Genomic DNA, 22,302 nt, shown 5'->3' with positions numbered 1-22,302 from the left:
AATAAATATATTCTGTCTGACACACTCATACTGGTGATCCTAAGAACATTAGGTACTGCACAATTATTAGGAGTTTGGTGAATCTAGTTATTTCTAAAGGTGAACAAAATTTCACGACTACTGAATTGCTTTTTCCTGCAAATTTCTCGCATTCCTCTCCTTTCTTACTTTATTCATTCAATCCGGTCAGGATGAAATAACCCTACAACTCACTATTCAGTAAAGAAAAGTCCAAATTAGAGGAAACATATTAACTCACCAATTGGGGGTGTTCCTGATGTAGTGGGAGTAGGCATTTGGCCTGGCTGTACCATGGGTCCTGGTGGTAAAGATACAGGAACTTGAACAGTTCCCTGTGGTGGGCCCTGGGATGGAGCAGGAGCTGGACACTGTCCTTGACCGGGGCCAGGACCAGGACCACCAACTCCATCCCGGGGCAAATTCTTTCTTTGTAACCTTTTCTCTTCAAGTTCCTTCTGAATTTTATATATCTTCTCAGCCAAGAGATGGTAATATTCAGGCTGTAAAGGAAAATTAACAATTTTAGTGTAGCAGTTACATGTTAAAATCTTACAAATTAAAAAAAAAAAATCTTACTAGACACCTAAAGTACATCAGAAACTGATTAACAACCCTCCAAAATATACTGGAAATAAAAGCACTTGTGATTTCTGTCAATGAGTGTCACACTACACTACCTTTCATGTGAACATTCAACACCAAATTCAAATGGGAGAGAGGGAGGGACAAAGGAAACTGGGAGGAACTGTCTGCATCAATTAAATCAACATCACGATATACTATCAACAAAGTCAAGAGCAGTCTAGCATAAAGTTGTAAGGCCAAAGCGGGTCATGTGATTTTTCAACAAAAACCACCTATCATGTTGTGCTCATAATTGTGAACACTAAGTATGAACTCAAATCTTTTATGGCTTGAATCACAATAGGTCAACTTGTACACAAGTGTAGGTGGACTTCATTTCTGTAATTTTATATTTGCATAGATACATATACATACCAAGGCACTTCCCCCAATTTTGGGGGGTAGCCGACATCAACAAAGAAACAAAAACAAAAAGGGGACCTCTACTCTCTACGTTCCTCCCAGCCTATTTGCATAGATAGCCTTTTACTATTTTCAAATTAAACAATAAGGGGCGGGAGAAATAAAGTACAAAGCCAGCTCAACTTATTTTGCATATAAAAATGATATTTTCATAATAAAACAAATTTTTGAACATACTTACCCGGTAGTTATATATATAGCTATACGTCCCTGATATCCGGCAGGAATTTCAGAACTCGCGGCAATCGCAGATTGGTTAGCCAGGTGTACCACCTGCGCGCCCCTAACCAGGTACCCGGAACCATTCCATGATTCCTCAGATCTTCCATGCCTCTAGTCTCTAGAGGGGAGGAGGGTGGGAATTTAATTATATATAACTACTGGGTATGTTCAAAAATTTATTTTATAATGAAAATATCATTTTAAACATAAGACTTACCCGGTAGTTATATATATAGCTGATTAACACCTTTGGTGGAGGGTTAGAGACAGCCAACATTATTGGAATTTTACTTAAGAGTTAATAAACAAGCTTAAGGGTTCGTACCTGATAAGGAAGCTGACTTCAATGAATTCTTTCATTATGTCCGCTTTCCTTATGAGATCCAGCAATTCACCCGGGGGGCTGAAGACCTCTAGGAGATGTCAATCTGGTCTAAAAACCTCTATGTGACAGGACCTCCTCCGATACCCTTGTTCCGGGGCGCTCTCAAGGAACAAAATGACCACCTGACTAAAGACAATGATTGTGGAAGACTGTCGCAATCTCCACGAGCAACCATAAAAATACATAAGTTCCAAGAGAAGGAAAGGGTATTAGGATTATGGGAATGTAGTGGTGGATCCTTTCCCAACTACTGCACTCATTGCTACAAATGGTCCCAGAGTGAAGTAGTCCTCATAAAGAGTCTGGACACGTTTTAAATAATGTGAAGCGAACACAGATTTATTCCTACAAAAGGTTGTGTCCATAATACTCTGCAACAATCTATTCTGCCTGAAGGCCATCAAAGTTGCTACAGTTCTAACTTCATGCATCTGACTTAAAAACTCTTGCGGTCTGCCTTACTGCAATGTGCATGAGTTTCTCTTATTAAGAGCCTGATGAAGAATGAAAGTGCATTCTTCGACCTCTGTAACGAGGGCTTCTAGACCGAGCACCAAAGAGCTTCTGTCTTGCCTCGCAACTTTTCCGTTCAGTCCAGGAATAACTTCAGGGCTCTTACTGGACACAGGACCCTTCTCCAACTCCTCGCCAACCACATCCAAAAGGTTCGGAAACTCAAAAGCCAAGGGCCAAGGTTGAGGAGAGCGTTCATTCTTGGCGAAAAAGCACCGACTCTTTTAGCTGTCGCCAGACTGACAAAAAATAGAGTCTTCATCTTGAGGTCCTTAAATGAAGCTGAATGCAAGGGCTTAAACCTGTCACTCTTACTGAACTTCAGGACTAAATCCAGATTCCAAGCTGGTGAATCCTGGGACTATTGCTTTGATGTTTCAAACGATTTAAGAAGTTCCTGTAGGTCTTTAACATAAGAATGAAGTGTTGGTCTAAATACGGTTGCTAACATACTCTTGTATCCCTTGATCGTAGAGGATGAAAAAATTAAATTTCCTTCGAAGATATAAAAGGAAGTCAGCAATCTGAGTTATAGAGGTACTGGTACTGGATGAGGAAACAGAGTTGACTCTGCACCACTCTCTAAAAACTTCCCACTTGGATTGGTAAACCTAGACGGTACACGTCCTTCTTGCTCTAACAATCGCCCTAGCTGCTTCCTTCGAAAAACATCTAGCTCTTGTGAGTTTTCCGATAATCTGAAGACAGTTAGATGAAGAGCTTGGAGATTGTTGATGGTATCTTTCCAAGTGGGGTTGTTTGAGTAGAACTACTCTTAATAAAAAGCTTCTTGAAGTGTTTACCATCCATTCCAGAACCTCTGTGAACCACTCTCTTGAGGGCCAAAAGTGGGCCACTAGAGTCAATCTGGTCCTTTCATGTGACCCAAACTTTTTGCATTACTTTGTAATGAATTTTGAACGGTGGAAAGCGTACACGTCCATGTCACGAGCTGTTCGACGCTCGACGTAGCGTTCTGCTTGACGCTCGACGTCACGTTAGCTGGACGCTCAACATCACGTCTGGCTGCTTGACTCCTTTGGTTAAAGCAGCTGAAACACGCCATTCAACAATGTAGTTGTAAAGACGTTCGTCGTCAAGAACCTCTCGTCTAGAAGCCTTACGACGCTTGGCGTCCAGGTGTGAAGCTTCCTGATGCTCAGGGTCCAGGCCTGCTACTCTCTTCTTGTCCACAGGCTGATAAACTTGCACGAGCAAAGAGTTTCTTTTGTATATCTTGCAGCATATTAAAATTGGGGTCCACTTGTTGTGGTACAGGATTCGTCACATCCACCACAAGCTCGCTTTCTACGCCGTTTAAAGAACGCGCAGAGTGTCCCGAGGACGATAACCAGACTGATGGTGGAGGAGGAGCATGAACCAAGATCAAGCCAGGCTCCGACAACTGTCCTGCAACTGGGTGAGTTGGACATTTCTTGACAGTTGCTGACGTCCTTAAAGGACGCTTGGCAGGAGAGCTTTCTTCGGTAAAATGAAAACGCTCAGGACTGCTCCAAAGCTTACAACCAGTAGCTTGCGGTGTCATGATAGAACGCTGATTGACCGAGTCCATCTTCCTTTCCAGAGGTCTGGAATCTTGACACCAGCCTTGTCTGGGCGCTGCGTCATTCGAAGATGACGAAAACACTTCAACTTCACCTTCCCTATGAGAAGGCGAGCGTTTTGGGAGGTGTCAATAGTTATGCTCGGGGTGACAACTGCTCGGGGCTAAAGCATCTCGTTTCCTTTTGTCGTTCGACATTTCCTCTCCCCAGGGGCGTGGAGCTTGGAAGAGGTCAATGGTCGACATTCCTTCTCCCAGGGGTTGGGGAGCTTGGAAGAGGTCTATGGTTAGAAGAACGACAGGTCCTAGCAGACGCACCATCTATTGAGGGGTGGTGCTTAGGCCGAAACATAGAGCCCAAAGCTGGACAACTTCCTCCTATACACGAACCTTCCGGTATTGCTTGAAGTTCGGATGGATGAGGATGTGGAAAAAAACATCCTGGAGGTCTACAGAGGCCATCCAGTTGTCCTTCCTTACTGCTGCTAGGATTGATTTCGATGTCTCCATGGAGAACTTTGTCTTCTGAACGAAGGCGGAGAGAGCACTTAAATCCAGGACTGGTCAATAGCCTCCTCCAAAAAGAGAGACATTTGGTGTTGCATAGCCTGTCTCTTTGGCTCCTCTCTGTATCTGGCAGAGGTGTCTATCGGAGTTACTATTAAAGGAGGTTTCACTAGCAAAAAGAATTCGCATCCCTCCTTTAGAAATAGTACTGACCAAAGGTCTGCTCCTCTCCTCTCCCAGGCTCGCCAGAAGTTATTAAGTCTGGCTCCTACTGTTGTCCGAGTGGTTTAGAGACAAAAAGTATGCAGAACCTTTCTTGCTGATTTAGACACAAAATCCTGTGCGAACTTTAGGGCTAAAGTGGAAGAGATCTTTGGCCAACTCTTGAGGAAGAAGAGCGGATGAAAAAAGGGGGGTGCGTACCTTAATTCTAACTTCTGAATGGGTGTAACCCCAATGGACAGAAAAGAACAGATTTGGCCTCTTTTCTTAAAGACCCCCGCTGAGAAAAGGGCTGCTAATTCATTAGACCCGTTCTTTAAGGCTTTATCCATGCTTGACATAATGAGGCTGAGACTATCAGTGTCCACATCCTTCATTGCAGAAACCTTCTTCCCCAAGGCTCCCAGAGTCCAGTACAGGAAAAAAAAAATACTTTGAAAGCTTTGAAGACGCTTTTGAGAGGATGATCAAGCTGACGTTGACCAGAGAATTTGGTCCTTCTTAAGGCCATCTCCTTGGGCAGAGGTAGGAACTCCCAAGCTGAGAACTTCTCCAGTCTCGCACCAAACACTAGATCTGGAGGCTAATTTAGCAGAGGGGAAAAAAAGGGAAAAACAATATTACCCAGGATATTCTTGGATTGTATCCAATCTCCCATCATCCTCAAAAGTTCTATTTAGATGATCGAGACAGCACCATCTTAGTAAACAAAGACTCCTTCGACACCTTCCCTAGCATAAACTCTGAAGGTGGGAAACGAGGAGCAGCAGGCACAAAATAATTCGGAAACTCTTCAGAGAAACTCTCATGAGTTTCTATAAGTCAACCGAAGGATGAAGGATCCTAGGATCTTCTCCTACGAGAATTCTTCTAAAAGATAAATAAGGGAAAGGAAATCGTCGATACCTTCTTCCTACAAGACTCGAACCGAGGTAGAGATTTCTTATTTCCTAGGAGTCAACTCCTTAAGGTCCTGTAATTCTGGCCTAAATGGGTCCAAGATCATTACTTACTTTTATTTACTTTAGGGGTTTATTTCTCACCCTCCATCAGACACCAAAAGTCTGTGCAGGCGGGCCTTGATGTGTGAAAATAATTCTTTCAATTAATATTTTTCTCTGTATCTTTTCAGTTATAGCGCCTGGCGTAACTATGTTCCAACGCTAGACGCTCGCGGTCATTACGATCGGAACCAAGACGTTCGCGATCTCGACGTTCCGGCTTGACTGGTGTAAACAATATCCGAGTCCTGATGCTCAAAGTTACGTCTAACTGCTTGATGCTCGGCGTCAAGTTTGATACCCGACGTCAAGTGGAACTGCTGGACGCTTGACGAGATGGCAAATGCTGGACGCTTGACGCCATGCAACTGCTGGACGCTTGGCGTCCCGACTAACTGCTTGATACTCGACGTCAAGTCCAACTGCTGGACGCCACGCGACTCTCAGAACAATGACGTTCGCGACTAAACGCTAGTGATTTAGACGCTCCTAACTATGCTTGACACTCGGCGTCACGTCCAACTGCTTGACGCTCGACGTCACGTAACTGCTTGACGCTCGACGTCATGTCTAACTGCTTGACACTCGACGTCAAGTCCAACTGCTGGACTCTTGACGCTATGCAACTGCTTGCCGCTCGGTCGGAACAAGGACGCTCGCATCGTGTCAAACTCTTACAGCATCGTAGAAGTGCTGGACGCTCAACGTCCTGCTGGAAGCCCGATGACGTCACGCTGGCCGTCCAATGACGTCTTGCTGGAAGCTCGATGACATCACGCTTGCTCCAATGTAACGTGTCATGACTTCCAGCTACTCGACGCTTGGCATGATGTAGTCCTTTCCTTAACGCTCGGCGTCCTTCTCGACGCTAGCTTATTTGTCTAGAAGGAAGTCAAATACGCAAGACGCCAGCTCTGTCTGTGAGCCGAGTCAACCGACGGCGAAGATAACACGTTTACCTCGCCTTAACCTTCGGCGAGGGCGAGCGTCCTGGGAAGCGACAACAGGAACGCTCGAGAGGACGTCTGCTCAATCGCTAACGCCTCTCGTTTCCTTTCGCCGATTGACATTCCTTCTCCCAGGGGTTGGGAGCTTGGAAGAGGTCTAAGGCTAGGATAACGAAGTTTCAAGCAGACGCACGCTCCACTGCCTGATTAAATTCACTGCACTAATTTAGCACTGAAAATTGCACTTTTTAATACTCTTTCACACAAGACCAAAGGAAAGACATGTAAGCCTTTTACCTTGTAAAAAGAAAGTACATTAAATGTAATATATTAATTAGACCTGCCCACTGCGAGAGATATTAATCTTCCACCAAGTGCTTGAATGAGAATTCAATAGGTTATTTGATTAATATTAGAAATCGCAATATCGAAAACAAAAATAAATAACGATGTAAAGTAATTTGTGAGACAATCGATTGTCTGAGAACAACGTAGCGTAACTTTAATTGTACGCTAGTTTTATTTGAACTCTGAAAATAGATCGATGATTCTCTAAATAATGTACAGTATACTAATAGGACAAATATATTCTTAAAAAAACTATATTCCTTTTATATTATAAGGACTTAAATACTTTGGTTTTTAAGTAGAATCTTACTTTTCATAAATAACGATACAAAGTAATTTGTGATACTGTATCGATTGACTGAGAACTGCGTAGCATAACTTTAATTGTACTGTACACTAGTTTATTTAAACTCTGAAAATAGATAGATGATTATCTAAATAAAGAACACTAATAGGACAAATATATTCTTAAAAATAATATTCCTTTTATATTATAAAAACTTAACTACTCTAAGTTTGTAAGTAGAGTTTTACTTTCCATTCTCTGCATTGAAAAAGAAATGCAAATCATACTACGTAGTAACTACGTAGTTTACGTCATATGATTGTGACGTCAGAGTTGGCGGAGTGTTTACCTACCGCCATCATGTTTTTAAGAGTAGGTTCGTTATTTTTTCAGTGGGTGGAAAAAACTCCCAATCCTACCCCTTTCAATTTATGAACATATCGATCATAACCCAACCACTACCCTCAGTTAAAATAAAACCAAACTAGCGAAAGCCAACAGTAAATTGTACATCACCAAGATGACTGCAATTATACAGGTTACAGCGAGTGAAAAATCCAACGATGTTGCCAGCGTGAGCGGCAGGGAAGATCTGAAGAATCAAGGAATGGTTCCAGGTACCTTGCTAGGGGCGCGCAGGTGTTACACCTGGCTACCCAATCTGCGATTGCCGCGAGTTTTGAAATTTCTGCCAGACGTCAGGGACGTATAGCTATATATATAACTACCGAGTAAGTATTATGTTTAAAAGAGAATATTTGTCGATGTTTACACTGAATAACACTTACCCGTGAGTTTGCCATTTCAAACATGTCGCCTTCAACTTTTCTTGCATATGCAACAAGATTTTGCATTCTTTTGTCCAGCATGGCTTGAGGATCTGTTGTTGGAAATATGGCCTGCACACTGAAAATATAAATAGAATATATTTCAACTTCAATATACAAAATTAGTTAATTATATATAGACAATAATCAGAATATCAAGACTTATAAAACACTATGAAGCTGCAGTCCTAATACTGAATAAACATACTTAATTGTTACATAAATATCACTTTAATTCAAGTAATTTGTATTTTTCCTAAATATACAAACCCGAGTTCTTCAATGGGAGTATGTTTACAAAATAGCTGGAATTGAATTAAACTGTTAAAATTCACAAAAGGTGTTGGTAATTACTGGCTGGTGAAGATGAAGCCCCTACCCCATTCAGCACACCGAGTAGACACTTAGATTTTAAACCTAGGACTTGCTGGAGGAGGGAAGTGCAACTTGAACTACTCATATAGTTAAGAAAGATAAAAAAAATACTTTAAAATTTGTGAATCGTTCCTACTCCAATACAAACCCCAGTCCTTTAATAGGAAAGTAACCAACTGGCTGCTGGTTTACTTTCCTGGGGTTAATGTCAAAGCACTTCGGTTGTATATAGAAGCGAAAGATGAGGTAGGTGTTAGACTAAACCATGATGGGTATAAGGAAGAACATTGAACCGCACAAGTATCATATGCTCCCACATTCAAAACGGTACATCTGTTTTCTGGATATTGCCGTTATCACTCTCCCCTTACACTGATAACCAGTTGATGCCTGTATTTTCCTACATCGTTGTGTTTGAATTTCATCCCGTTTTTTACAAGAATAGCTTGTATATATAATCTTGCTCCGTCCAAATAAAGTTGATTGTATTTGACTCTTACTCTCAGTAGTCATCTCCTACCGGATTCTTGCACATTGGTGACCAGTGGAGTGACCAGCTACCTCCTGCCTCCCCCTTCACTACTGTGGCTTACTGTTTGATGATGCATTGCACAACCTATACCCATATTAAGGATACGTCAAAATTCATGGTCAAATGAGAACAGGGGTACACATATTTGACCGCCCTCCCCCTTATTTGGGCAGATTGGGGGATACTTTTGAAAACACTTATTGGGCTTATAGCATCCTGCTTTTCTAACTAGGCATGTAATTTATCTATAGTGCTCCAGACGAAAAGTGGCAGTCGAATGAGAGTTCTTAATATTTCGTATAGATTTCAAATAATTTCGTACCTTCACGAACTCTCGGTGAGGATACAAGTAAACAATTTGCCCAGCTTGACATCTGTGTATTAACTGATTTAGCGTGCCGGACTAATCCTGCTCTTCTGAGAATGGGTGACCTCTAAATCTTAATCTTTTGATACTCTCTGGGTTTTTTCTACCTACAGAGTTTTTCAGTACACTAGAATTTTTTGTAATCCTTAAAAAAAAAAAAAAAAAAAAAAAAAAAAAAAAAAAAAAAAAAAAAAAAAAAAAAAAAAAAAAAATATATATATAATGCCGTATATCATATTCACTCAGATAAAGATGTAAAATTAATAGACACGTTCACCTTGTTTTTAAATGCATTAGACTTAATCTATTCCAATTTCTTTTTCATTGCCCACCTGGGAAAAATAGCCGAAAAGGGAACTATATCCGGAATAATGACAGACGTAACTGCCCCACTTTTAAGACCTTAATCCATCCTCTGCTTTAAGGCTTCTCGAGATAAAATGACCGAAATATCACAAATTTTAAGTAATTTGTATTTTTCCTAACAGTACTTACCTCGAACTACTTTCTTAGGAGTATCTGGGATCTCCTCCCATCCGACCAGAGTTTTGTGTAGTTACCCTACTCCCATTTTCTGTGAGGGTTAACCTCAGGTGGAGTTATACGCGCCCTGAGGCTAATCCCGGGCCAGGGAGCATGCTTGCTTAGGTCTCGACCTCCAGTAAGTTCTTGGTAGCTTAGGTTCTTAAGAGGTCCAGTAAGGCACTCGGGGAAGGAAGGGTGGGCCATTACCCGAAAGTAGTTCGAGGTAAGTACTGTTAGGAAAAATAAAAGTTACTTAAAATTTGTGATTTGTTCCAACACGGAGTACTTACCTCGTACTACTTTCTTAGGAGACTTACACTTTAGGAGGTGGGATGGCCTTCTAGACCTAGAGACTGAGCTAAGCATAATCAGGGGAACCTAGATAGGAGGCTAGGTTCTGTTGCCATTCAGGAAATACGGAAAATAGGGAGAACTACACAAAAAGCTCATCTTAGTGTCTAAGTAACTCACCTCTGCAAGAATTCCAAGGAGACATGTCCTTCCGATTATCGCGAGTCTTGAAACAGGCTCAGGGGGACTACCCGAGTTCATCTTCGAGCGGAAACAGGGGAAGGAAGAACAAAGGGGATTAAGGAACGAACCTGTGTCTCTTGGTCTTACCACCCGCGGTTGTTTCTGGGGCTACGCCGTTAAATCGTTTGGAGCGCGGAGATGACGGTTCCTATTGAGAACCCGTTCAGGGACTTTCTCGAATAGTCCTTTAGGTAATGAGCCGTGAAGGTCGACTGGTTAGCCCAGGTGCCTGCTCTCAGGATCTGGCCCACTGCCATATTCTTCTTGAATGCTAACGAGTACTTAGACCCCTAATGTCGTGGGGCCTGGGCTTGCCCGGCAGGGAAATTACCGCACTACTGTAGGCTCTGATAATCACCTGCCGCAGCCAGAAGGAGATAGTGTTCTTTGAGACTGGCTTCTTCACTGGGCCTGTGGAGACAAAAAGACTTTTGATACCAGGCCGAAGTCTAGCCGCCCTCTCTAGGTATTTCCTTGTTGCCCTGACAGGGAACAGCCTTAAGTCCGTCGGGCTGTCCGCGTGAGGGATTGCTGGTACTTAGAAGCCCTCAAACCTGGGATACCACACGGCTGGATTCGGGGTCTTAGCTACAAAGGATGGTACAAACTTGAAGGAAGCCTCTCGCCAACCCTTCGAGTGCGAGACCTCGTAACAGTCCATGAATCTCCCCTACCCTTTTTGCTGAGGCCAACACCAGCAGAGAAAGTCTTGAGGGTGAGATCCTTGTCCACGATGTCTTTTAGGGGCTCGAACGGGGGTTCTGATATCTTCAGGACCCTGGCCACATCCCACTGTGGCACCCTAACAGCTTGAGGGGGGCATGCCAGCTCAAAACTCTTGATGAGCATCGAGATATGCCTAGAGGCTCCCAGGTCGATGGCCTTCAGGAGGAAAACTTGGCCTAACGCTGCACAGACTCCCTTGATGGCCGGAATAGACATGTTGACCCTGTCCCCGAGATAGACCAAGAAGTCCGCAACCTCCGGAATGGAGGCCTTCAGCGGCTTGATGTTCCTGGAGGAGCACCACTTAGTGAAAGTGGCCCAAAGCAGGAAATGAAAGGAGCCTGTGTCGTAGAATGCGCAAGTCTTTCATTTTAACAATGGCTGTCCCAGGAAGCGGGCAAAAGTAAATTTTCAGGGTTAACACACAATACTGGATTGACAGTGATGACAATGAGATGGGCCAATCAGTGACTGGAAATGTGGCAAGGGCTCCACCTGTCACCTATCCCCTGTCCCAAGTAGTCTTCATTGTGTTTTCTTTCTGAACCTTCTAACACTTTGGATTAGCAGAGGAGCTTTCTACATGAGGACAGCTGTCAACGCCCCAACCAGCAGCATTCAAGTTTGGTCTTGTAAGGAACTGAACACTGTACCTGGTTCTTCTGGTTCTTAAATTCCAACTCATGCAAATGTAAGGCAGATAACTGCTCATTATCCATTTCAACGATCCATTCTAACTTGCAACAATTTCAGTCGGTAAACTGCTCATTATCAATTTCACCAGCCCATTCCAGCTCACTCCAATGTAAGTCAGTTAACTGCTCATTATCCATTACAACAACAGATTCCAGCTTGCAACAATGTAAGGCAGATAATTGCTCATTATCCATTTCAGCAACCGATTCAAGATCGTGCCAATGCAAGTCGAATAACTGCTTAACCGCTCATTATCCTTTAAAAGACCGATTCAATATCACTCTAAAGTAAGTCAAATAACTGCTCATTATCCATTTCAAGGACAGATTCAAGATCGCTACAATGTAAGGCAAAAAATGCTCCATATCCATTTCAACGACTGATTCAAGCTCGCACAAATGTAAGTCAGATAATTGCTCATTATCCATTACAACAACCGATTCCAGCATGCGGCAATGTAAGTCAGAGATAACTGCTCATTATCGATTTCAACGACCGATTCAGGATTAAGCCAATGTAGGTCGAATAATTGTTAAACTGGTCATTATCCATTTCAACGACTGATTCTAGTTCATGTCAATGAAAGTCAGACAACTGATCATTATCCATTTCACAACCAATTCCAGCTCACTCCAGATAACTGATCATTATCCATTTCACAACCAATTCCAGCTCACTCCAATAGAAGTCAGGTAACTGCTCATTATCGATTTCAACGACCGATTCCAGATTGAACCAATGTAAGTCAGCAATATCTGCTAATTATCCATTTCAACGACCGATTCAGGATGGCGCCAAAGTAAGTTGGTTAACTGCTCGTTATCCATTTCAACGACCGATTCAGGATGGCGCCAAAGTCAGTCGGTTAACTGCTCGTTATACATTTCAACGACCGATTCAGGATGGTGCCAATGTAAGTCGGATAACTGCTCGTTATCCATTTCAACGACCGATTCAGGATGGCGCCAATGTAAGCCGGATAACTGCTCGTTATCCATTTCAACGACCGATTCCAGTTTGACCCAATGTAAGTCGGATAACTGCTCGTTATCCATTTCAACGACTGATTCCAGTTTGACCCAATGTAAGTCGGATAACTGCTCGTTATCCATTTCAATGACCGATTCCAGTTTGACCCAATGTTAAGTCGGATAACTGCTCGTTATCCATTTCAATGACCGATTCCAGTTTGACCCAATGTTAAGTCGGATAACTGATCGTTATCCATTTCAACGACCGATTCCAGTTTGACCCAATGTTAAGTCAGATAACTGCTCGTTATCCATTTCAACGACCGATTCAGGACGGAGCCAATGTAAGTAGAATAACTGCTCATTATCCATTTCAACGACCGATTCAGGATCGCTTCAATGTAAGTAGAATACCTGCTCGTTATCCACTTCAACGACCGATTCAAGATCGCTCCAATGTAAGTCAGAAAACAGATAATTATCCATTTCAACAACCAATTTCAGATTGCTCCAATGTAAGTCAGCAATATCTGCACATTATCCATTTCAACGACTGATTCAAGATCACTCCAATGTAAGTCAGAGATAACTCCTCATTATCCATTTCACGACCAATTCCAGCTCACTCAAATGTAAGTCAAATAACTGCTCATTATCCATTTCAACGACTGATTCAAGCTCGCCCCAATGTAAGCCAGGTAACTGCTCATTATCCATTACAACAGATTCCAGGATTGGCTTACAACAGATTCCAGCTTGTGCCGATGCAAGTCACAAAAGTGCTCATTATCCATTTCAACGACCGATTTCAGCTTGCGCCAATGTAAGTCATATAACTGCTCATTATCCATTTCTATGACCGATTCCAGCTCGCTTCAATGTAAGTCAAATAACTGCTCATTATCCATTTCAATGACCGATTCCAGCTCGCGCCAATGTAATCCCCCTAATTACAAGACAAGGGTTTGTATGTTGTTTAGGAACAATTAGATGACCAAAATTGACAGAAAACATTAATTGGTTTCATCGGAATGAAATGATAAAGACTATATGGTCTTTGCACAAAATACTTACAGCTTATGTACAAGGTGGTTTCTTAATTCATTAGATATACTTTGGTGCCATTCTTTGGTCCCCTTCACAGGCTTGGCAGTAACAGCTCCAAAGGCAGGAGGTAACTGTGCAGGTTGGTTGGGCAGATTAAGGAAAGTCTCTGCTAAAGACTGAAAAGCAAAAAACAAGATTTGAAGCAATATTTTGTGGAATTAACAGATTTAACAATCTGTGAGAGAAAGTTATTTTAGTTATCATATGTGGAATAAATGGCTTATTGGCATGTGTCAAAAAATAAAACTTCCACATAAAATGCTTGATAGTCTTTATGACTAACATTTGATCTAAATGTCTTTGAAAAGCTCCCACTTTCAAGGAAGATATTACAGTAAGACCTCTAAAATAAAAAGATGCATCCTAAAAGCTAGGTCATTCCCCACCCTCAGTTGTTTTCAGTCAACTGATCTCTCTACTAGTGGCATAACATATGTATTTATCAAGATTTCCTAGATATTTGACCAGAATAATAGGCTTTTAACAAAGAAGTCAGTCAATGTGAATTTTATTTACCAAGTTTTTAATTCACAGCATACACCAGCTCCAATTTTTGACAGATCACAACCTGAAAGTTTTCTATGTAATGAATTAAGTACAGTAAACTAAATCTCACTAACTTTAAAGATATTATTCCATAGCTAAATGACAAAAAATTGCAATTAATCTTTTATATGGATGAAATAATACGTCAGAATCACAAAACCCCATCAGAATCCCCAATGGTCAATATTCATATTCTTGTACTTGAAATTATGTCCTTTCTTCTTTTTGTAACCCCCCAAAATTATTTTTTGGTTGTACCATCTACAAAATATCAACAGGAAGCTGCACTCATTCTCTTCCTCGACTGAAGTTTCCAAACTTATTCAAATAACAAATTCCCTCCTACATAGCCCTCAACACCAATACAGAATTCATTGCTATTTTTCTTTAGTAACAATGCACAGCTGTATTAAGTGACTAATAGAAGCATTAAAATTTTAGTTAGAATAGCATAAACAAGAAGTCGTAACACTTTAGAGCTTATAACTAAATTAGTTTTCCTTTTAAACATTAAGTACGGTGTTTATATAATTGAACATATAAAATAAGGACATAGCCATAAAAACTTACCACAGGATTGTTTTGATTGAGGCCAACATTAGGCTTTCCAATTATTTGTTGCTGTGGTAAAGAATTCATTGGAGCAGTGGCAGTAGCTGGACCACGTACCATCATCCCAGGCGAGTTGATAGATTGAGGAGCCGAAGTACCCATCATACTTCCATCAGGAGCTTTATTTGGTACACCAGCTCTGACCATTTGCCCTGGGATACCTGGTGCACCAGGTACCCCCATAGGGGATACCTGGACACCAGTTGGAGGGCCTTGTTGGGCATTAGGAGGCATGCCAGGTACACCAGCATTAGGAACCTGCTGTGGCCTTAAATTTCTCAACAGATTATCTGTGGGAGCAGTAGGGCCAGGAATTGGAGATTGTAAATTGTCTTCAAAGCATCTTTTACCCAGTCTTGGTCCAGCATTCTGGCCAGTGGGAATAGGTGGCATTTGTCCAGGAACATTAGGAGGCGCAGGAGGACCAGGCGGACCTGTTAGATTGCCTGACACTCCTCCTGGACTAGGAGAAGGCTGTGATACAGTAGTTGACATCTGACCAGGTACAGGTGCACCTCCAACTCCTTGGGCTGATCCTGCAACTGCAGCACCTGTTGCCCCAGCAGGAGCTACAGGCTGTTGTTTCTTGTCTGCCTGTTTCAAAGGTTCGCAAACAGGGCAGTCTTGACGGGAACAATTCTTCCAATGAGATATGATTTGTCTTGAAGATGCACAATGAGGGACAGGGCACGATTTCCCAGCTTGACAGGTGGTCATGTGTGTTAGAACACTCTTCATTGTCTTGCAGTGAGGTAAATTGCACTGAAAATTTGAGATGTGTCAATTACATATCCATTAAAAGGGAATATAATAAATCATACAGCATTCCAGGCATATAAGGCAAAATCCAAACAAAAACTTAAAACTGCCAAAATGGGAAAAAAAAATTTTCTCCTCAAAGGAAAAGTTCAGTAATGAGGAAATAATACAGCTATGTAGCTACTGAATTAATTGCTAGATTATAATTCAAAAGAAAACAAAAAAAAAATATCTGTTGCACCCTACAACTACTTTGATGAGATGATTTATCAATATTTTGTTTACTAAACATTTTAATCTTTACAAATTGGAAAAAAAAAAAGCCAATATGAACTAGTTTACCCATTACATCATGCTTCCCTTTTAAAAACTCTCAAAAAGGATTACTTTACTAAAGTAAAATATCAGGACAAGCAGTTATTTCAGGAGATAATATTTAGATCACATTTCAGCATATGCATTTCATTGAGTAATTTTAATGAAACAACACACTTCCAATTTACATTATAAAATAAAATTTCACACTAGTGACCTTATTCAACTTCCCAAGTAGACAATAAAATTTGTAATCCATCACCAATATAAAAACTGAAAACAACAAAAGAGAAGACAAGAGTCTACTCACCTGCCTCACCTCTCCATTTGCCTGCTCTCGACGCTGACACTTATGGGCGTGAAGCAACAATACCAGCTGTTGTTGGATTAGCTTTCTTTTCTCTGGATCCGCAGGATTAGGTCGTGTCTGTCCAGGGACTATTTGTGTTGGGCCTTGTGGACCACCAGGACCACCCGGAGCTCCTGCCCCAGTAGCAATAGAACCTGGTGGACCTACAGGAGGACCACTTGGTACATTCTGTGGTCCAGGAACGGTTTGGCCTGGACCACTTGCTTGTGGAACTCTGGGCATTGGTCCCATCATGTTCATAACATCCTGGTTTGGATAACGTGGTCCCATATTCATCATGGGACGCTGACCAGGCCCTATCCCAGGATTAACCTGACCCACATTTCCTTCAATCCCTTGGTTAACACCCGCACTAAAACTATAGCTTCCTGATATTGGAGGCTGACCCATTCCTGGTCCAGGACTCTGAAAAAAGAGATACTTTAGTTAGTTGTGTAACCATTCGAGTTCCACAGTCTGAGTACTAACCCAATACTCTTAACTATACCACTACAGTACAATAATTAATAAAAAAATGGCAATAAAATAACCTAACATTAAAATAGAAATAAAATAATTTATGAATACCATCACTTCTCCAAACTCAGGCTATCTGAAGCTTCAATTCATTTGTACTTAAGTATTTACTATATTCTAAGGCCTTTCAAAATGAAATGTACTTTTATTTGTGCTAACTGGTGCAAAAGCTGGAATGACCATAGTAACTCAACAAGACATTGCCCAGTAATAACTAAGAAAGTGGTAACCAATTCTCCTTTCAGCAAGGGTATAAGACAGTGGGGTTGATAGAGATAGATCTATTATACTATAAAATGACTTGAGTTTATCTTCAAAGTAAAATATAAATCACTTTAAAAGAATTTCAATTTATATTGACAAAAATGCAACCCCTCTTCATTTACTTATATGAAGTATCCCTGTTAGGGTCAAGTATTTTCTATAAACAGACTGGTACGTTAAACTCTACCCGGAAAAAATAGCATTCCAATCTTCATATACATGAACATAAGAAGCACAGGTTTGGTAACTTGCTATGCAGCTTGGGATATTAAGCTGATAGGGACCTGTGCTTCAGTATTTTCTTAATGTGGCTATACTCTAAAGAGATTGTATACAGGAGAACCTGGTATCTTCAAGAATCATGGTACAATGCTGGCTCAGCAGTTATAGAATGGTTAAGGAGTGAATACGGCCACATAAAAACAATGTTACTTTGAAGTTACTTCAAACTTTCATTTGCTTCTCAACCAATTTTTCTTTTAATTAAAAAACACTTGAAATAATTTTATACACAAAATATAGTACATATAAAATTCTCTTAGCATATTCATTTTATACTTATTATTTCATAAATGTATATAAGCACTTTTGAATAAACTTTAGTATGTATATGGAAGGACCTTTAGATGTAATTTTCACCACAGGGAATCATAGACATGATCAGTATATTTCAGGGTTATTCAATAACCTGTGTTGAGCTCCTTCCTACAAATTCAAGAATATTGTACACAAACACATACAGTATATACACTGTGTATCAAATGTACATAAATGAACAAGATTGGTTGACAAATGAATATTATCGTCTGTGAATTTTTTGGGACAAATCTTGTTATCATCTGACACATCTTTCTCCTTTCAGCAAAGACAATTATAAATATAAAGATGAGCAGACATAGAAACGAGAAAAGTGCAGCAAACGTTTATTCAACAAAATAGGAGATAATGGATAACCCATTTCTCAGATAATCATAGAAAAAAGTAGAATTACTATAGAAGAGATACTATAATAAATAGCTTTCCCTGGAATTTTTGAAAAGTAAATAAATAGGTACGCGGGTCAGAAAAGGGCTGCGTATGGAACCATAAGTGCTTGTATATAGATAAAAATATTCATTAAAAACCTTTCTGAAATATGAAATATAGATATTCTAGATAAAAAATGCAATTACCTGAATTCCCAACATTCCAAGCCAGAGGCCTTAGAGTTGTGCTCTTCAAGATGTTACCAGACATAATTACTATAAAATCTACATGCAACGCTTCCTATGCAGGAAAATTACTTTTCTTCAAACAAGTTGCTGTCCTGATTGTTAACGTGCCTGCCTGGTGTTTGCAAGACGGGGGTTCGAGTCCCGCTCAGACTCGTTGGTTCCTTTAGTGTCTGCAACATTACTATCCTTGTGAGCTAAGGTTGGGGGTTTAGGAGAGCCTATAGGTCTAACTGCAGAGTCATTAGCAGCCACTGTCTGGCCCTCCCTGGTCCTAGCTTGGGTGCTGATCATATATGTTAGTCTCTATGGCAATGTCCTCCTTTCTAGGGCAATGCCACTGTCCCTTACCTCTGCCATTCATGAGCGGCCTTTAAAGCCTTTAAAGATACATCTAACCTGACCAGCAGAAGTTAATCACTAATCTTTAGTGTTTTCAATAATCTGGTTTTTATAACAAATAATTACTATCTACAGCACACAGAAGTCCTTATTCAAAAAATTCCTACAAGTTGAAAGTCATATCTCAGAAGTGTAAATATATATATATATATATATATATATATATATATATATATTGAGAGAGAGAGAGAGATATTTAGATATATCTGTATTTAAAAAAGACAACACAATACTATGAAAGAAAGAAAAATTGAAAAACTTACTTGTAATCTGGGAGCTCCAAGTTGTCCTTGACCCATTGGAGGATGTCTAGGCCCCATCTGGGGACCAGGTCCAGCATTCATAGGTTGCGGTGACGGTCCTCTAATATTGGGCGGCACCATAGGTCTATTCAGACCCGCTAAGGGACCATTGGGCATCCCATCATTCATCTGAGACACTAAAGGGCTATTCATGTTCACTACACCTTGAGGTTTATTCATGGAATTCATAGTATTCATTGTATTAATATTTGATACAATAGTGTTCATGCCACCTCCACCAACACCTGCACTATTGGCCATACTACTAAGACCCATAGAAGTGTTTGTGTTGACAAGACTCATTGAGGAGACGGCACCACTAGAAGCCATTGACATTGGGATGTTACCTGACATCGAACTGGCTATACTATTGGGCATCGTATTTAAGTTATTCACTGAATCACTCATTCCAAGTTGCTGGCTCGAAGTTGGAACACCAGACATAGTTAAATTTGAATTCTGAGGAGACTGCATTGCACCACCATGAGGACTCTTGGAATTAGTCAAGGCATTTACGATCATATTGCCTTGGTTGGACATGCCGTGAGGGCCACCTCCCATGGCATTATTCCCAGGCATGGATTGAGGATTGGATTTTGCTTGTAGTAAGTGTGTTAGCTGTTGTTGTGGACAATCTCCAGGGCCCCCACCTCCTCCCCCACCACCTTCCATCATGCCATTGACACCTCCCCCACCGCCACCACCACCACGGGGGTCCTGCCACATCAGAGATTCTGGCAGTTCACTTTCCAGCATGGCAGCAATGTCATCTGAAAAAAAAAAATGGTATAAAGTCTCTTTAAATTATTTCCTGATTATCAAAAACTGTCAAATATGTACTTTGTTAGATAATATCAAGCAGAATTCAGAAACAACATCATAGAAGTTACTTTCTGGTAGCTTGGCTATCAGTTTATCACAACAGTAACACAAAATCATCAATCAACAGAAAATCTTACAATAACTTCAAGCATTAACATACTGTATGGTATAACGTGTCAATGAAAAATCTAAGCATGAGATTGAGAGAATATATGTAAACCATTGTCAACCATTTCCAATGGAAACAATTATTGAGGATCTTTGTTTATACTGTATATGTAACAGGAAACTAGATCTGTGCTATAAGTTTGCTATACCATTGACAAAAAGCACAACCACACTACTATATAACATTCCTAAATAACTACGAAAAATTAACAGGACTACATCTGATAACACACCTAACCATTAGAATGGAAGATGGTGAAACTTTCTATGTTGAAGTAATTTTTACGCAAGCTCAACTTGGAACATTAAATGACAAAACTAAATCATTAAGGACCCTCAAAAAAATCCTTAATGGCTCTACAAAAATAAGAGAGCACCAAACATACAATATACAGTACACAGGACAGCCATATAAAATTACGCTCAAAAGAAATGTGATAAAATAGTTTTGTGTTATTACTTAATTTTGGACTTATATACACTTACTACAGTACCTTAAAAACACAAGAGAAAAATCAAACTTGTACAAACAATCCCATTAGTAGACAGAATGCACCTTCACTTTAATCTAATCTCCAATTCTTTTTAGTAGGAGTTGAGAGAGCAGTAACACAATATAAGCAGCATGGCTAAAATTAAGACAGCTGGACAAAAGATAAGCATGTCGCATTAATAGAGGGACCGAAAAAACTTTGAAGTAGGAATTAAAGCTGATTTAGTTACTATTTGTTGAAGGATAATCAAGGTTCTGAAATGCAGTGACCTTGACTGCAAAAAGTCAAAGTTTTTATGAAGATAGGTTGAAACACGATGAGTATGAAAACAAATTTGAGATGGTTTGAACATGTGATGAGAAAGGATGAAGTTTGCCCAAAAAGCAATGAATGCTAAATTTCTGTAGCAAGAATATTATCTGTATGATGGCCAGGAAATCATTGCAATGGGGGATAGACTAAGACTTAGACCTTATAGGATCTCAAAAGCACAAGGCTGAAGGCAAAAAGTGTAGAGAAAATTCCAAATACATCAAATGCCACAAGAAAAACCAACATAAGCTATTTCAATTATGCAGTATCTCTTGCAAACAATTAAGACATGGAAGTTGTCGAATTTGATAGCAATTTCATTAATCCAGTCCTTCAGCACACCTAATCAAAACTGATTTTATCTGAACACACTGAGACCACTTTGTGACTAAACAGTTTAATAATATACATATGAGAGTAACTTAACTTTTACTTAATCATTAGATTAATAACCAAGAGAAAGCAACCTAATGTAAAAAATGTTTCAATGTTCAAAACTTAGTCTCTAGATAAAGCTTTATCAAATTGAATTTCCAATTTTCATGAGGAGCTACCTCCCTCAGGGACAAGACAAGCTAGAACAGCTAGAGGTGCTAGTACAGCATTGGATCAGACATTTAAAAAAAAAATACTTGTCAGGCTAACATACTCATATACACGCACATTTAACTTGAGGCAATTGATCTATATACTACATGGGAGGCTTACAAATTGAACTTCATACCCATAGGAGACTTAAGGTAGGTAAACTGCCTAATTAGCCAAACCTTTGTATTCAGATATAGTTTACAATTCAGTATTCGAGTGCAACCGTTAGGACTCAGATGATGGTTAACTATAAATAAATGAATGGCAGGAAGTTCAGAGCCAGCATCCACAGTAATTCAATGTCACAACCAGGCACCACATTCAACTCCCAGATGGGGAAATGAACCTTTCAGGTTAAGCATACCATTGGCAGAAAATTAATTTTCAGTGGCTGCTTCATGTTCTAGACTTAACATATACCCCTCAATTGGCTACAAAAGTGACAACACAACACATGCACATCAACCGAAAATACAAACGCCCATAAAGTGATCTAGGAGCACAGATTGCTTTTTGCAACAAAGCAGCAACTGCAACAATGTTCTCCGGTAGCTTTGCAAGGTGAACCATACATGAAATAAGCAGGAAGGCATGTACTACATTACAGGGTGAACTTGAACCAGATTACGAGAAAGCACCCAGTTCACTTTTCACGATCTTACTAATCTTAGTACTTAAAAATACTATACCTATAATTTCAAAAAAGGGCTCTTAGATACCAATGAAAAATTTCCGCCTAGAGAGTGACTGCATAAAAATGCAGTCACTCTATAATAATCTATGTGGATACTCTTTCAGTAAAAACTGCAAAGGGAGTAGAAACTTCTTTAACAAGTGGTACATAGTGCCGGGAATATCCTTCAAAATAAATGATTTTCCCTCTAGCATAAATATAAGA

The 22,302-nt window shown here is 40.3% G+C and overlaps 1 protein-coding gene across 3 annotated transcripts in view; it reads right to left on the bottom strand.

The window, feature by feature from the left end:
* nej (nejire) overlaps positions 1-22,302 on the bottom strand; it is a 96,212-nt gene that overhangs the window by 18,088 nt on the left and 55,822 nt on the right. For 2 of the 3 annotated variants that reach the window (XM_068344868.1, XM_068344870.1), the window contains 6 exons: positions 18,982-19,790; positions 16,266-16,730; positions 14,840-15,643; positions 13,691-13,839; positions 7,852-7,969; positions 260-521 (listed from right to left, as the gene is read on the bottom strand). In XM_068344868.1, the coding sequence (XP_068200969.1) occupies positions 260-521; positions 7,852-7,969; positions 13,691-13,839; positions 14,840-15,643; positions 16,266-16,730; positions 18,982-19,790 (2,607 nt within the window). The remainder of the gene's footprint in view (positions 1-259; positions 522-7,851; positions 7,970-13,690; positions 13,840-14,839; positions 15,644-16,265; positions 16,731-18,981; positions 19,791-22,302) is intronic. The other variant, XM_068344869.1, reaches the window with a different exon arrangement.

Source organism: Palaemon carinicauda, chromosome 21 (assembly GCF_036898095.1).
Source record: "Palaemon carinicauda isolate YSFRI2023 chromosome 21, ASM3689809v2, whole genome shotgun sequence".
NCBI lineage: Eukaryota > Metazoa > Arthropoda > Malacostraca > Decapoda > Palaemonidae > Palaemon > Palaemon carinicauda.
This window is presented reverse-complemented; position numbering and strand designations above follow the sequence as displayed.